The sequence below is a fragment of the Rana temporaria genome, chromosome 3 (genome assembly GCF_905171775.1).
Source record: "Rana temporaria chromosome 3, aRanTem1.1, whole genome shotgun sequence".
NCBI lineage: Eukaryota > Metazoa > Chordata > Amphibia > Anura > Ranidae > Rana > Rana temporaria.
Window position 1 is genome coordinate 178,187,690 of NC_053491.1, and position 14,305 is coordinate 178,201,994.

Genomic DNA, 14,305 nt, shown 5'->3' on the forward strand with positions numbered 1-14,305 from the left:
TTCAGTGAAAATTAACAGACTTCCAGATAAAAACCTGTCTAAATAAAAAGTCCTTTACGTCCCCTTGCTCCGAGTGACAGGGTTTTTACATATCTCGTGCGCTAGCTTGGATACATGCACATTCCTGGATGTTTATCATAATATGGGGGGTGATCCACAGTTCATTGTGAGAGGTAATGTATGTCACTCGAAGCAAGGGGGCGGAAAGGACTTTTTATTTAGACAGGTTTTTATCTGTAAGTCTGTAAATTTCCACTGAACAATAAAAGAGGATTGCTCAGAGCTGGATTAACTCTGTGTGGCAAGACTGGGCACAGATGATAGGAAATCTTATTCTCTACATTGTTACATCCAAAAAAATTGGGTTTACATCCACTTTAAACCTTATTGAACCCAGTTGATCAGTGTACTAGCCCTCATGTGCCTCTCAGAAAAGCGTTACTTTGTATTGGTTGTATAAGAGATCCTAGGGAAGCACTGATATAAGCGGCAGAATGAATCTGTGGTAACAAAAAACGGGGAAAAAAATGCATATTTCATGTGTGTGCTCTATCAGTGACTGCATGCCATTGCTCAGGCTAGGCTTACCATTGATGACAACTACAGTATACACTACAGTATACAGTATGGCCTACTATAGTGTCCACTGAAAGTGCATGTGATAGAGTAACAATGTAGGAGAGGAGACAGGGACAAAGTATTGTCACCTTATAATGGGAAGTGCTTTCACATGGACCTTAAAGTAGAGTTCCACCCAAAAGTGTGACTTCCGCTTATACGCTTCCCCCCCCCCCTCCAATGTCACATTTGTCACCTTTCAAGGGGGAGGGGGAACGGGGATCCTTTTTTGACAGGTCCCTTTCCCCATTTCTAGGAGACGGGCCGCGGCCTGATCTCCCAGACGTTTGGCCCTCCTCCTCCCACCGCCGGGCCAATTGGAATGCGGAGCACGCTTCGTGCATTCGCAGTAGGGAATCTGCAGTGAAGCTGAAAGGCTTGACTGCTGGTTCCCTTACCAGAAATGGTGGCGGCAGCACCTGGGAGTCGATCCGAAGATCGGCTGGGGTGCCGACATTGCAGGCTCCCTGGACAGGTAATTGCCCTAATATTAAGTCAGCAGCTACAGTATTTGTAGCTGCTGACTTTTAATTTTTTTCACCCAGGCTGGACCTCCCCTTTAATGTGATTTGTAAAGATTCACTTTAAAAAAAACAAAAAAAACAAACATGTTATACGTACCTGCTCTGTGCAAGAGTTTTGCACAGAGCATCCCTGATCCTCCTCTGCTGGGGTGCCCCACTGGCACTCCAGACTCCTCCTCCTCATCAGATGCCCCTACGGAAAGCCGCTTACCATAGAGGCACTTATGCAGGCTCGCTCCTGAGTCCAGCTGCTGTTAACATTAACACAGAGGGACTCGGCCCCATCCCCTGCTCCCATGTCACTGGATTTGATTAACAGCAGTGGGAGCCAATGGCTCCTGCTGCTATCAATCTGTCTAATGAGGATCCGAGACAGCGGGTGGAGCCACTGAGCTTGTGCACATCGCTGGATCAGATCGGCTCGGGTAAGAAAAAGGGGGCTCTGGGGACAGCTGCAGCAAAGAAGGTTTTTCACCTTAATGCATATGATGCATTAAGATGAAAAACCTTGAGACTTTACAATCACTTTAATGGCTGGATTACCATGTATTATTTTAATGAAAGCTGCAGATATAAAAAGATTACAACTTTTAAATTACAATAACATGGTAAAGATTATACAGGACTCTAGTGATTGGGTTTACATATACTTTACCAATAAAAAGAAATAACTGCACAGCTTTACTTCAAAACATAGCATAAGCATAGAGGATAAACGTAGAGAAGTTTTCTTTATAAAAGTTGAAATGTAAATAAAGCTTATAATAAAAATGGATCCATTTACACTTCACAAAAAATAGCTAATTGGGGACAATGTGTGTGTACTCACTGTTTTGTTGCCAGCAGTTTAGACATTAATGGTTGTGTGTTCAGTTATTTTGAGGGCACAGCAAATTTGCATCAATAGATAAGCTGAACACTCACTACTTTGTAGCAAAGTGTTATTTCTTCAGTGTTGTCACATGAAAACATATAATAAAATATTTACAAAAAATTGAGGGGTGTACTCACTTTTGTGAGATACTGTACATACTCACCTAAGTGTATGCAACATCGGTTTGATGCTGCATCTGTCCCCCTCCACTTCTAAGACCTCTGATCACAAAGTTATCAGTCTTCTTTGAGCCTTCGTTTATAGCCACTCCGTCGCGATCGCTCCCCGGAGCTGAAGAACGGGGAGAGCCGTATGTAAACACGGCTTCCCCGTGCTTCACTGTGGCGGCTGCATCGATCGAGTGATCCCTTTTATAGGGAGACTCGATCGATGACATCAGTCCTACAGCCACACCCCCCTACAGTTGTAAACACACACTAGGTGAACCCCAACTCCTACAGCGCCCCCTGTGGTTAACTCCCAAACTGCAACTGTAATTTTCACAATAAACAATGCAATTTAAATGCATTTTTTGCTGTGAAAATGACAATGGTCCCAAAAATGTGTCAAAATTGGGTCCGCCATAATGTCGCAGTCACGAAAAAAATCGCTGATCGCCGCCATTAGTAGTAAAAAAAAAATAATTAATAAAAATGCAATAAAACTAACCCCTATTTTGTAAACTCTATAAATTTTGCGCAAACCAATCGATAAACGCTTATTGCGATTTTTTTTACCAAAAATAGGTAGAAGAATACGTATCGGCCTAAACTGAGGGAAAAAAAAATTTATATATGTTTTTGGGGGATATTTATTATAGCAAAAAGTAAAAAATATTGCATTTTTTTTTCAAAATTGTCGCTCTATTTTTGTTTATAGCGCAAAAAATAAAAACCGCAGAGGTGATCAAATACCACCAAAAGAAAGCTCTATTTGTGGGGAAAAAAGGATGCCAATTTTGTTTGGGAGCCACGTCGCACGACCGCGCAATTGTCTGTTAAAGCGACGCAGTGCCGAATCGCAAAACCTGCCCTGGGCATTTAGCAACAAAATGGTCCGGGGCTTAAGTGGTTAAAGTAGTAGAGTAGTAGTAGAGTTTGCAGCGGCTGAGTGACATCAGCTGACAGCAGATTTGAGCCTGCTGTCAGCTGAATATGAGTCACAGGAGTGCAGAACTAAGTGCACTCCTGTGACCCATAAAAGAAGTAGAGCTAAAGGAGCTTTGGCCATACTTCTCCTTTAATCCTTAAAGGATAAGTTAACCTTTTGTAACATGTTACATGTCACACTCATATTCAGGGTGTAACATGTTTTGTGAACGGACTAGCCCCCGCACCTTCCCGATCCCCTATCTGACATAAGCAGGATCTTCTACTACCTGTTAGTGTTACAGTGTTAAAAAACATGGCCAAGCGAGGCTCTGCCCACCTGGCCATGTCAGTCATTCACAGTGTCCCGTGAATGGAAAACTACAAGGTCAGGCAGCCTTTGTGGTGGTTGGCTTGTAGTTTTCAATAAACTACCATGGCGCTGTGGAGCGCTGTAATAGTTCATTCTCTCTTACTGTCAGATTGCCCATACGGGATGTACAGGGACACAGATACACTGGCAGATCTGGTGGAGACCTGCATAGCACCAGCGATCTACTGATCGCTGGTGTAATGCTTTACAGGCTCCAAAAAAACCTGCAAAAAATGTGCATTATTTTTTTCTAAAAAGTGAACTTATCCTTTAAATTAATTCTTCTTTGAGATTAGAAATTCCTATAGCAGGTAATGTTTTCAGGAAATATCGTGGATGGAAAAGAGTGGAGGGACCAACAAAGGAAATGCAGTAAATACAAGAAGAACTTTCAGGTTCTTCTTGAGATCTATCGCTGAATTACAAATTAAACCTCTTTTTTGTGGAAAGATGTACCTGTATAATTAGATAAGTGTGTACTCTGCAGTACTTCCCTTGTGGTTTCCCAACACTGAAATGCTTTTAAGATGAACTTTCTGCGCTGTAATGGGTTCTAGAAGAAATTAGCAAATCAATCCTCCAAGTTTGAGATTCGACGTAAAGCAAGCTTATTTGTAGCTGGCAGGAATTCACACATAAAACCTGATCTGCTAGATGCAGTCTTGTTTTCTCATTTTAACTAAAGATAAAAACTTTTGTGCCACCACAAATATTTTCCCTGAACCATCCTTACACAAGCTTATATGACATTTAGTGATAGTTTTCTTTGAAGGAAGTCGGGGACATTTTTTTATTTAACATATCTGGACTATTGGCCAGATTCACGTAGAGGCGCGTATCTTTATGCCGGCGTAGCGCATCCCATTTGCACTACGCCGACGTAACATAGTGAGGCAAGTACTGTATTCACTAAGCACTTGCCTCCTAAGTTACGTCGGCGTAGCGCAAATGGCCCGGCGTAACCCCGCCTAATTCAAAATAATCAGGTAGGGGGCGTGTTGTATGGTAATGAATCGTGACCCCATGTAAATGAAGCGCCGATCGTACGGCGCATTCGCGCACATGCTCAGAATCACGTCGCAAATACTCATTGCTTTCAATGTGAACGTAACCTACGCCCAGCCCCATTCACGTACGCTTACGCAAACGACGTAAAATACGACGGCTGTTCCGACGTCCATACCTTGCATGGGCTGCGCCATATTTTTGGTGGTCTACCTTTACGCCGGAAAAACGCCTTACGTAAACAGCGTATCGGGCGCAAGTGCGTTCGTGAATAGACGTATCTTGCTCATTTACATATTCTAGGCGTAAATCAACGTACACGCCTCTAGCGGCCAGCGTAAATATGCAGCTAAGATACGACAGCGTAGGAGACTTACGCCGGTCGTATCTTAGCAACAGAGAAGCGTATCTCAGTTTGAGAATATGCTTAAAGATATGACGGCGCGCATTCGGACTTACGACGGCGTATCTACTGATACGCCGTCGTAAGTCTTTAAGAATCCGGCTACATGTATTTAAAGCAGAGTTCCAGTCTGTATTACTTTTTTTTTTTAAGTCAGCAGCTACAAATACTGTAGCTGCTGACTTTCAATATTAGGGCACTTACCTGTCCAGGGAGCCCGCAATGCCAGCACCCATAGCCGACCCATCCATCGGCTTAGGATGCAGGTGCCGGCACCTGCATCCTTACTAAGGGAGACAGGAAGTGAACCCTTGCGACGTCGCAGCCTGTTTCCTACTGCGCATGTGCGAGTCGCGCGCTTTCTAAATGGTCCTGCTGTCTTCTGGGACTTGTACGTGCCTTCCAGAAGACAGCGGGGGGGGGGGAAGGAGTTAATGACATAGGTGCCCTTACATGGAAGTGGGTGTTTTTGACAGGTATCCACTCCCCCCCCGAAAGGTGCTAAATGTGGCATCGGAGAGGCGGAGGAAGCAGATAAGCGGAGCTTCCACTTTTGGGTGGAACTCCAGTTTAAAGTAATAGGAAACCCTTTGAGCCTCAAATGTCCTACCAGCATGTAATATACTATTTACACTTATTGTTATAGTTCAAATACAAACAATTGCCGCGTTTTACCTGTTTTTAAATGATTTTCCTCATGATCACAATTCCCCCACTTTCCCTAACACTGAGGCTGGTAGGCGTGCACTTTCCCTATTAATGTCATCAAAAAGTTGTGCCATCAACTCGAAAAAATGAGGTACTGTGTTAGTGGGCGTCCTGACTCTCTTGTAGTCTAGGGGAGGGGGCGAGCACGACACTCCACACCGGGGAGAAAGCCTTGCATTACTGTGTAGAGTTACAGACAGAAGAACAGGAAATGAGGATTTCTCAGAAGTAATAAGGACATTTAAAAGCAAAATCGAAGGATGAGGTAAGTGAAGGAGGACTTCACCAAGGTAAAGGAAGCTACTTAGTGAAAAAAATATGTACCTTTACAACCACTTTAAATGAGACTGCCCTTCATGGTCTACTTCGCTGGGAACACTGCTGCAGAATTTCAGTCTTCCTGTTATTTACCTATTGCTGGAATACTTCTGTTGCTAGCACTCTTTACTAATGGAACTGAATTTGTCAGTACTATGAACTCCTGTGGGGATTATTACTCCATTTCATACAATAGAGCTGGATGTGGAAGCATGTAGGCAGCCAGTGAAAAGTAGGGAGAGAAGAGATTTTGCAGCAGTGTTTTGACACCGAATAGTAAATATAATTTATGAAATGTCGAGGCCTTTGAGGCCACTCCCCAGTCTGGGGGGGTGATCTTGGGCCTGGGACTCGGGTGCAGGAAGGATCCCTTCAAGACCGCATGAAGGATCCAGACAGGAGCCACAGAGAGGAGTCAGGGGACAGCGGGAGCTAGTACTGCTGGGTAAGTCTTCAGGAGGGAACCACCAGTGTTTGTCTGACCAGGAGGGTTGGTGAGTGACAGGCACAGTCAAGTGAACTGGGGAGGCATGTCGGAGATCACTGGGAGTGTGCAGTCTGGGATGGGTGCAGAGCCAGGAGTAAGGACTGTGATGTCACGGGCAGTGGAGTCGGGCAGCTGCAGCCAGGAGGGCTGGCAGGGCCTGAAGAGGGATTGCTGGGAGCAGTAGTCCACCATAGGACAGCTAGCATTAAAGACTTCCTATCCTATATTTTTGCTACATTAAAAGGGGACCACGGTCCCTGTCTACAAATGGCAATTTCCGAAGCCTGACTGAGTTAGTGTTGGGCCCAACCATGTGTTAGCTGTGCCTGGAAGCAAGTGTTGTGCTGGAGGAAGAGAGAGTAATAGTCTGCAAGCACGTGTTGTGCAGGAGGAGTTTGGAGAAGTGTTTTTTACAAAGAGTGTATATAGTTCTGTCCCAAATTGACTGTTCTGAAATTCTACTGGGCATCACATATATTCCCATCCCTATCAAACTTCAAATCCCTCAATAAAAATATAAAAAACAACACTTTGGATTGTTTATTGTCTCCAAGGTGATTGGGAAGGTAATGCCAGGCTGGGTAGGGTGACATGTGGACCACAACTTTCAGCAGTCCCTACTGGGGTACTGCTACAGTAACAAGATTGTTTATTATGAGTACATTGGAGACTGTGGATGCAGTGGAGACTATCATTGTAGAAATAGGCTGAGGCTATGGGTGCTGTTGGGATTGTGGATGTAGATGTGAAGCAGTGGATAATGCAACCTTCTAGTTCAAAAAATTAAAGGGAAACTTTTTTTTTACAATCTTATATACACAATCCTATACCAACAGTTGATTGAGAGGAAAGCAAAAAAAAAAAAAAAAATAGCAACGCATGATCCAATTTGCTCCAGCAGGGGAAACAATTCCTTCCTAACCCCCCCCCCCCCAAGAGGCAATCGAATATCCCGAGGATCAACTTTACCTACAAATGTTGGCATCCAGTTATATTATGTACATTTAGGAAATGCCTCTTAACTTCTTAATGCAGGATGTGTAATGGCTCTATGCTTTGCATGATCCAATTTGCTCTAGAAGGGGGGAAAATCCTTGCTTATCCCCCAAGAGGCAATTTAATATTCCCAGGATCAACTTTACCTGTTAATGTTTGTATCTAGTTATTATATGTACATTTAGAAAAGACTTCTTAACTCAGGATGTGTAATCACTCAATGCTTTAGCGGTAACAGCATGTCAAATTGGGCGCTGGAACAGAGAAAATACTTCTACTCAGGATTAAGGATCATCATTTAGGAGAAAAAAAATGACAAGATGGTTGGTAATGATGATAAATTGTTGCACTGCATTCTGGAATAAAGAAAAACTAGTCTCCTAGAGGTCTAAGCGGTTCTGCTACTAAGTCTTCACAGTCTGCTGTACATAGGGTTGCTTGCATTAGTGACCACTGGACTGTGCCTCTAGATAAGTGTAGGTAAGTACTTCATAAGTTATCACATACCTTGACAATCCACAGAACACACACCAGTTGTTTTAAACCATTAAACCATAGAGAACAAACTGATGGTGATCTTGGGCATGTAAAGCATGTAACTAGTAAGATAAGTGTTGATTTAGGTTAACATTTTCAACTCTTGTTTTAGGACTGGGAATTTCCACACTTTATGGGAGATGTTGATGTCAATCTTCCTGGTTTATCTACATCACACATGCAGTTCAAACTGCCAAAATGTCAAAGGATATTTAAAGAAGAATATCACATACATATAACAGGTATACGTGCATGTTATGATAAACTGTAATAAACGCCTTGAATGTTAATATCATTAATATGCTTTGGTTACTTTTGCCTTGGTGGGTATACACCGGTCCTCAGAAAAATAACAACAGATACCCGTTATGTCAACCATGTAAATAAAGTATTTATCTCCCTATTACGCGCTCCGGCGTATAGCGCGCACCCCTAATTTAGCCCTGACATTCCTGGAAAAAAAATGTTTTATACTTAGTCTTGGTGTCTTGCAAGGGCGTCCATCGGCGGCCTTGTCCGGTCCGGCGTCCTTCTGCGGTCATCGTGGTGTCCATGGTGTCCTCCCGCGCTGTCTCCGAGTTGAATCCCCGCTTCCCGCGCTGTGTTTGAACCGCTCCGCCGACATATACCTAGCGCAGTACACTCGGGTATAGTCCGGGAGGCTCGGCTCCTCTCGCGTAAAGGACGTACAGGACGTGACCGCGAGAGGAGCCGAGCCTGCCCGAGTGTACTGCGCTTGGTAAATGTCGGTGCAGTGGTTCAAACACGGCGCGGGAAGCGGGTATCGGCGTATATCACACACCCACGATTTTGCCCTGATTTTAAGGGCAAAAAAGTGTGCGGTATACGCCCATAAATACGGTACATCATACTAGGTTTTATGATACTGAATCACATCTTATCCAGGTACAAAAGGTAGTGGTTTGGAGGTTGAAAAGTGTTGTGTACTGGCCTTGACTGGAATTTGCAAGAAAGGGATATTTAAAATGTATACAATTAGTGCACACAATGGAGTAAACTGTTCGCTTTTGCAAGAGAATTTTCCCCAGAGATTAGTGAATGTGGTGAAACTTCACTTTGCCATGAATACCTAATCATGTGCAAGAAAATAAAAAAAAAACAGCATTTTTTCTTGCACATTATTAGTTGATGGAAATCAGAGGAGCTTCACCTCTTTCCCTAAGATCTGGGGAAAATTCTCTTGCAGCGTGCAACTGCACTTTTAAAATTAACAGTCTACTTGCCTTTAGTAAGCCAACCCCCAATACATTTATTATGAATTTACAATTACTGACCAACTTTCTTGATCAGATATCATTTAAAGTTGGTGTCTCCAAGATGTTTGCACCATATTGACATCCCTTCTGCCATCTAAAACTACCAAAATTATATGTATCAGGAGATAGTCTTCTAATGCAATTAAAGGGATACTAAAGGTTTGGTTTTAAAAACAAAACAAAAAACAAACATGTCATACTTACCTCCACTGTGCAGTTCGTTTTGCACATAGTGGCCCCCAATCGCCCTCTTCTGGGGTCCCCTGCCAGGTGTAAGCCTCGGCCCAGCCCCCAGCACGCCGTGTCATTGATTTGATTGACAGAAGCGGGAGCCAATGGCTGCGCTGCTATCAATCATCCAATGAAGAGCCGACAAGAGCTGGGGGAAAGCAACGCAGGATCGCGCCCACAGAGATTCAGGGCTCAGGTAAGTAAAACAGGGGCTCGTAGGGGCCGGTGACTGCAAGGTGTTTTTTTCACCCTAATGCATAGGTGAAAAATCACGAAGGTTTATAACCTCTTTAACTACTATAAGCTTATGTCATATTCCCTAATGTGTCACAAAGAACATTTTTACTGATGGCTGAATGTTCAGATTATAGCATACACAGGAACATAAATTGCTGCTTTCAGGTCTGACATGAGTGACTATGCAATGCTCAGAGTAATTTTGATTTATGAAGTTTCCCTTTGTGGTTAGTTGTCCTAACCACACTTGTTATGACTGGCATTAACCTAAGAATACCCAACACTTGTTGTCAAAGTTATTATTAAATACTAAACTGAGAGCCAGTTCACACTGGGGCGACCTTGGATCCGATTTCAAGACGCCCCAAGTCGTCCCAAGTCGTGCGGTTGAGAAAATTAATGGAAGTGAATGGGAGCCGTCTTAATTTACACTACTGAAGTCGCTCCGACTTCAGAAAAGGTTCCTGTACTACTTCAATCCGACTTGTAGGCGACCTGTATCAATTGATTTCAATGGAAGTCGCCTCCAAGTCGGATCCCCGTTCACAGTGGGGCAACTTTACAGGAAGTCGCCCCAGTATAAACCTGCTCTAAGACAAGCTCCTACCTCCCACAGGGGAACTCCACGCCAAATTTTAAATAAAAAAACGGCATGGGTTCCCCTCTAGGAGCATACCAGGCCCTTAGGTCTGGTATGGATTTCAAGGGGAACCCCCCTATGCCGAAAAAATGGCGTGGGGGTTCCCCCCAAATCCATATTAAACCCTTATCCGAGCACGCAGACCGGCCAGTCAGGAAAGGGGGTGGGTACGGGCGAGCGCCCCCCCCTCCTGAACCGTACCAGGCGGCATGCCCTCAACATGGGGGGGTGCTTTGGGGCAAGGGGGGCACCCTGTGGCCCCCCACCCCAAAGCACCTTGTCCCCATGTTGATGGGTACAAGGGCCTCTTCCTGACAATCCTGGCCGTTGGTTGTCGGGGTCTGCGGGCGGGGGGCTTATCGGAATCTGGGAACCCCTTTAATAAGGGGGCCCCCAGATCCCGGCCCCCCACCATATGTGAATGAGTATGGGGTACATCGTACCCCTACCCATTCACCTGGTGGAAAATAAATGTCAATAAAAAAACACTACACAGGTTTTTAAAGTAGTTTATTTGGCAGCTCCGGGGATCTTCTGCCGGGCACCACTGCTGTCTTCTTTCAGCTCTTTTACCTTCTCCGCTCTCTTCTCCCTCTCTCCGGTTCTTTTTTTCTTCTACCAGGCACCACCACTTCGGTACCACCCGAAGCATGCTGGGACTGCGACGTCATAAGAGGCCTAATTTGCTGCGCACCGTACACCCGGCATTACAGCGGGAGGGAGCGTCGAGTCAACATCGAAGAAGACCGGGCCCTTGCTGCTGGTGAAAGCTGAAAGAAGACAGCGGTGGTGTCTTCTTTCAGACAGTCGTGCTGAAAGTCGTGTTGCCCCAGTGTGAACCAGCTCTGAGCCTGAGTGGTTTTATTTCCTGCTGACATAAAATGCTAGGGAGACAGACCTTTATTAAATACTTTAATATTGTAATTAATATGAGTAAGGGTACCCTTATATCTGATGTCATTGGACATGTACATAATAAACTGATCACCTCCATAAGTAATTATTTCTGATGAGCACTTACCATTATACAAAAAAAAGGTTCCCAGTCTGTTGTAGCTGCTTGCCATCAATAAGCAGAATTGCCTAATGCCTTTAAGTGAACAGAGTGTACAAAACTAGTAAGAAATGCTTGATTAGGTTTTTAAATTCACTATTTTGGTATACACTTGGAAGTTACATTTTATATTTCCCTTGCTTGCAGGTAAATGGTTCAACTATGGGATTATCTTTCTTGTGCTTATCCTTGATCTCAACATGTGGAAGAACCAAATCTTTTACAAGCCATCACCATATGGCCAGTATATAGGCCCAGGTCAAAAGATCTATACAGTTGAAGATGCTGAAAGTTTACAATATCTTAACCAGACGATGCTATCTTGGGAATGGAGGTCAAACAACACAGACCCTTATACTAACAGAAGCTATGTTGAAGGCGACATGTTCCTTCATAGCAGATTTATTGGGGCAAGTCTTAATGTGAAATGCTTGGCTTTTATTCCTAGCGTTTTGGCCTTTGTGTTGTTTGGATTCTTTATTTCAATCTTTGGGCGCTTTCATAAAAGTGAACAAGGCATGGAGAATAAAGATAAATCGTACAAACGCATCAACAAGAAGTCACCTTCTGAACACAGCAAGGAAATGGGAATGACTATAGAAAATTTGCAAGCTGTTGTAGAGGAGCCCTTATGTCTACATCACCCAGCACTTGTAGATGGAAGGACAAAGGAAGATGAAGTGTTGTGCTACCCTTCTTCTTCGACAGAGTTGGATAATCCCTCTTCATTGTCACAATCTGAGCCAGTGGCGGACATCGTCCCCTATGATGAGGCTAATAGTTAACCATGTGTCAAATGGACATGGCAGTAATGTATATTATAGGTTTCCTATACCTTTGTTGCTCAAGTAAATAATTATACGGTAACTGGTGCTCAAAAATGTAAAATCTACACATTTTTGTATTTTGCTATGTGCCTATATTTAACATTCCTTAGAACGTATGTAGGTGCACACCTGATAGTTGCACATAAATTTAACATTTTAGGGTTATTTAATAAACACTAACCATGCGTTTTAGCAATGAAATATTACCCAATTAGAGCTCAAATCAGTTGCGTTTATTTGACCCTGAATAGGGTTATAAATTAATAAAAGGTGCAAGGTGTTTCTGTAATTTTAGTGTGGTTTTCTAGAATAGAGCAGACTTTGAGAACTAGCATTTGACTTTATCACAACTAGGTTTATACTTCCTCCAGTAAGGTCCTGTAAACCTCTGTAATAAAGTGATATACCAACTTAGGGCTTTACGAATAACCTCCTTCCTTCAACACTTACAACTATTTGGCAAACATGTTCCATTTAATTTTTGGGTCCCGGTGAAGCCCCATGGCCAGTAGTTTTGTCTCTTGACATATATGGATAAATACTGGATTTTAGTAGTTTAGTGGATATACAGGGGGTGGATAAAATAAATAACATGACAAAAATAGTTCAGATTTGTGCATACTTTTTAAAAACATAATCGCTTGCTTAGATTAGCCCTCACCTGCAGTCCATTCACATAGAAATGTACAACCCTCATTCAGTGCTATGCCATCTGACAACAGTGAATGTTAAAAAAAAAAGAAAGAAAAATGAAAGGGCTGTCAAGTGCAACATTTGCCATATTTCACATATGGGTAATGTTACAAGAACCTTAATTACTCATTAAATAGTAGGACAACCACCACCTGGCTGTGGTGTGGCAAGGTTCTCTGAAATATATTCACATTTCAGTAGATAACATTTCACTAGTGGCAACCGGTGGTATTTTTTGGAAGGGTGACATCGGTGGCCTCATCTGCTCGGCAGCAGGGTACATCTTTCCCTGCTCTCTACGGGCATCATGGCTGCTTACATTTCCTCCCCCCTCCTCGGTAGCCAACTGGAAAGCAGGTCTCATACCCACTTCTAATTAGCCAGATTGAGGATCTGTGTTTTAATAGCGAATATTCATTCGCTGTTGCTTTGCCTCTGGCTCTGGCCTCTGGCTCTAATCAGGTGCTTCAAAAAAACAACGCCGCTGCTGTAATTCATGCGCCCGGCATCCTGAAAGGATGAATAGGGGGTAGCGACTGTGGATAGAGGGGGTGGCGCCCGGGTGCCCCTAACGGATGGGTCGCCACTGCATATCACATAAAGTATATGTAATAAAGCTTGGGTGTCTTAATTATAAATGTTTTTACATAAGATGAACACAACTTTCACCTATGATTTGCACATTTTGAAGAATCCTGGATAAAAGGTCTTGTGTTAAAACCTTTATTAATAATGCATAGTGTCAGGTCAGCTTTAAGGCCCCGTACACACGACCGAACATGTCTGCTGAAACTGGTCCGCAGACCAGTTTCAGCGGACATGTTCGGTCGTCTGTACGTCCGACCGGACAATTTTCCGGCGGATCGGACAGGTTTCCAGCGGACAAATGTTTCTTAGCATGCTAAGAAACATGTCCGCTGGAAGCCTGTCCGTCGGACATGTTCGGTCGTCTGTACAGACTCACCGGACATGTCCGCTCGGCCGAAAGCCTTCGCATGTGTCGAAGTGATTCGACGCATGCGTGGAAGCATTGACCTTCCAGGGCCGCGCACGTCGCTGCGTCATCGTCGCGGCGACAGCGCGGCCACGTCACCGCGTATCGTGTCCGTGCGGATTTCTGCTTGATGGTGTGTACAACCATCAGACAGAAATCTCCGAGCGGACATGTCCGATGAAAACGGTCCGGCGGACCGTTTTCATCGGACAGTCCGTCCGTGTGTACGAGCCCTAAGTTGTTGAATGCCACAAAAGTACAGCCTGTACAAATAAATATAGAATTGAATCAGAACCTCAATTATGAACTTAAATGTCATTGCCACTTATGGAGTTCTTGTTATTGGTTTTGCAGTATAGATAATGTAAGTTGATTCATGTTGTACATGCAAGCATAGGCGGTCTAAGCAACTATTATCTGT

General features: G+C 43.8%; 1 protein-coding gene across 3 annotated transcripts in view; it reads left to right on the forward strand.

Annotated features, from left to right (window-relative positions):
- TMEM117 (transmembrane protein 117) overlaps window positions 1-13,678 on the forward strand; it is a 316,364-nt gene extending 302,686 nt beyond the window's left edge. For all 3 annotated transcript variants that reach the window (XM_040343890.1, XM_040343889.1, XM_040343891.1), the window contains exons 7-8: window positions 8,044-8,173; window positions 11,518-13,678. In XM_040343890.1, the coding sequence (XP_040199824.1) occupies window positions 8,044-8,173; window positions 11,518-12,155 (768 nt within the window). In that variant the 3' untranslated portion in view covers window positions 12,156-13,678. The remainder of the gene's footprint in view (window positions 1-8,043; window positions 8,174-11,517) is intronic.
- The last annotated feature ends 627 nt before the right edge of the window (window positions 13,679-14,305 follow it).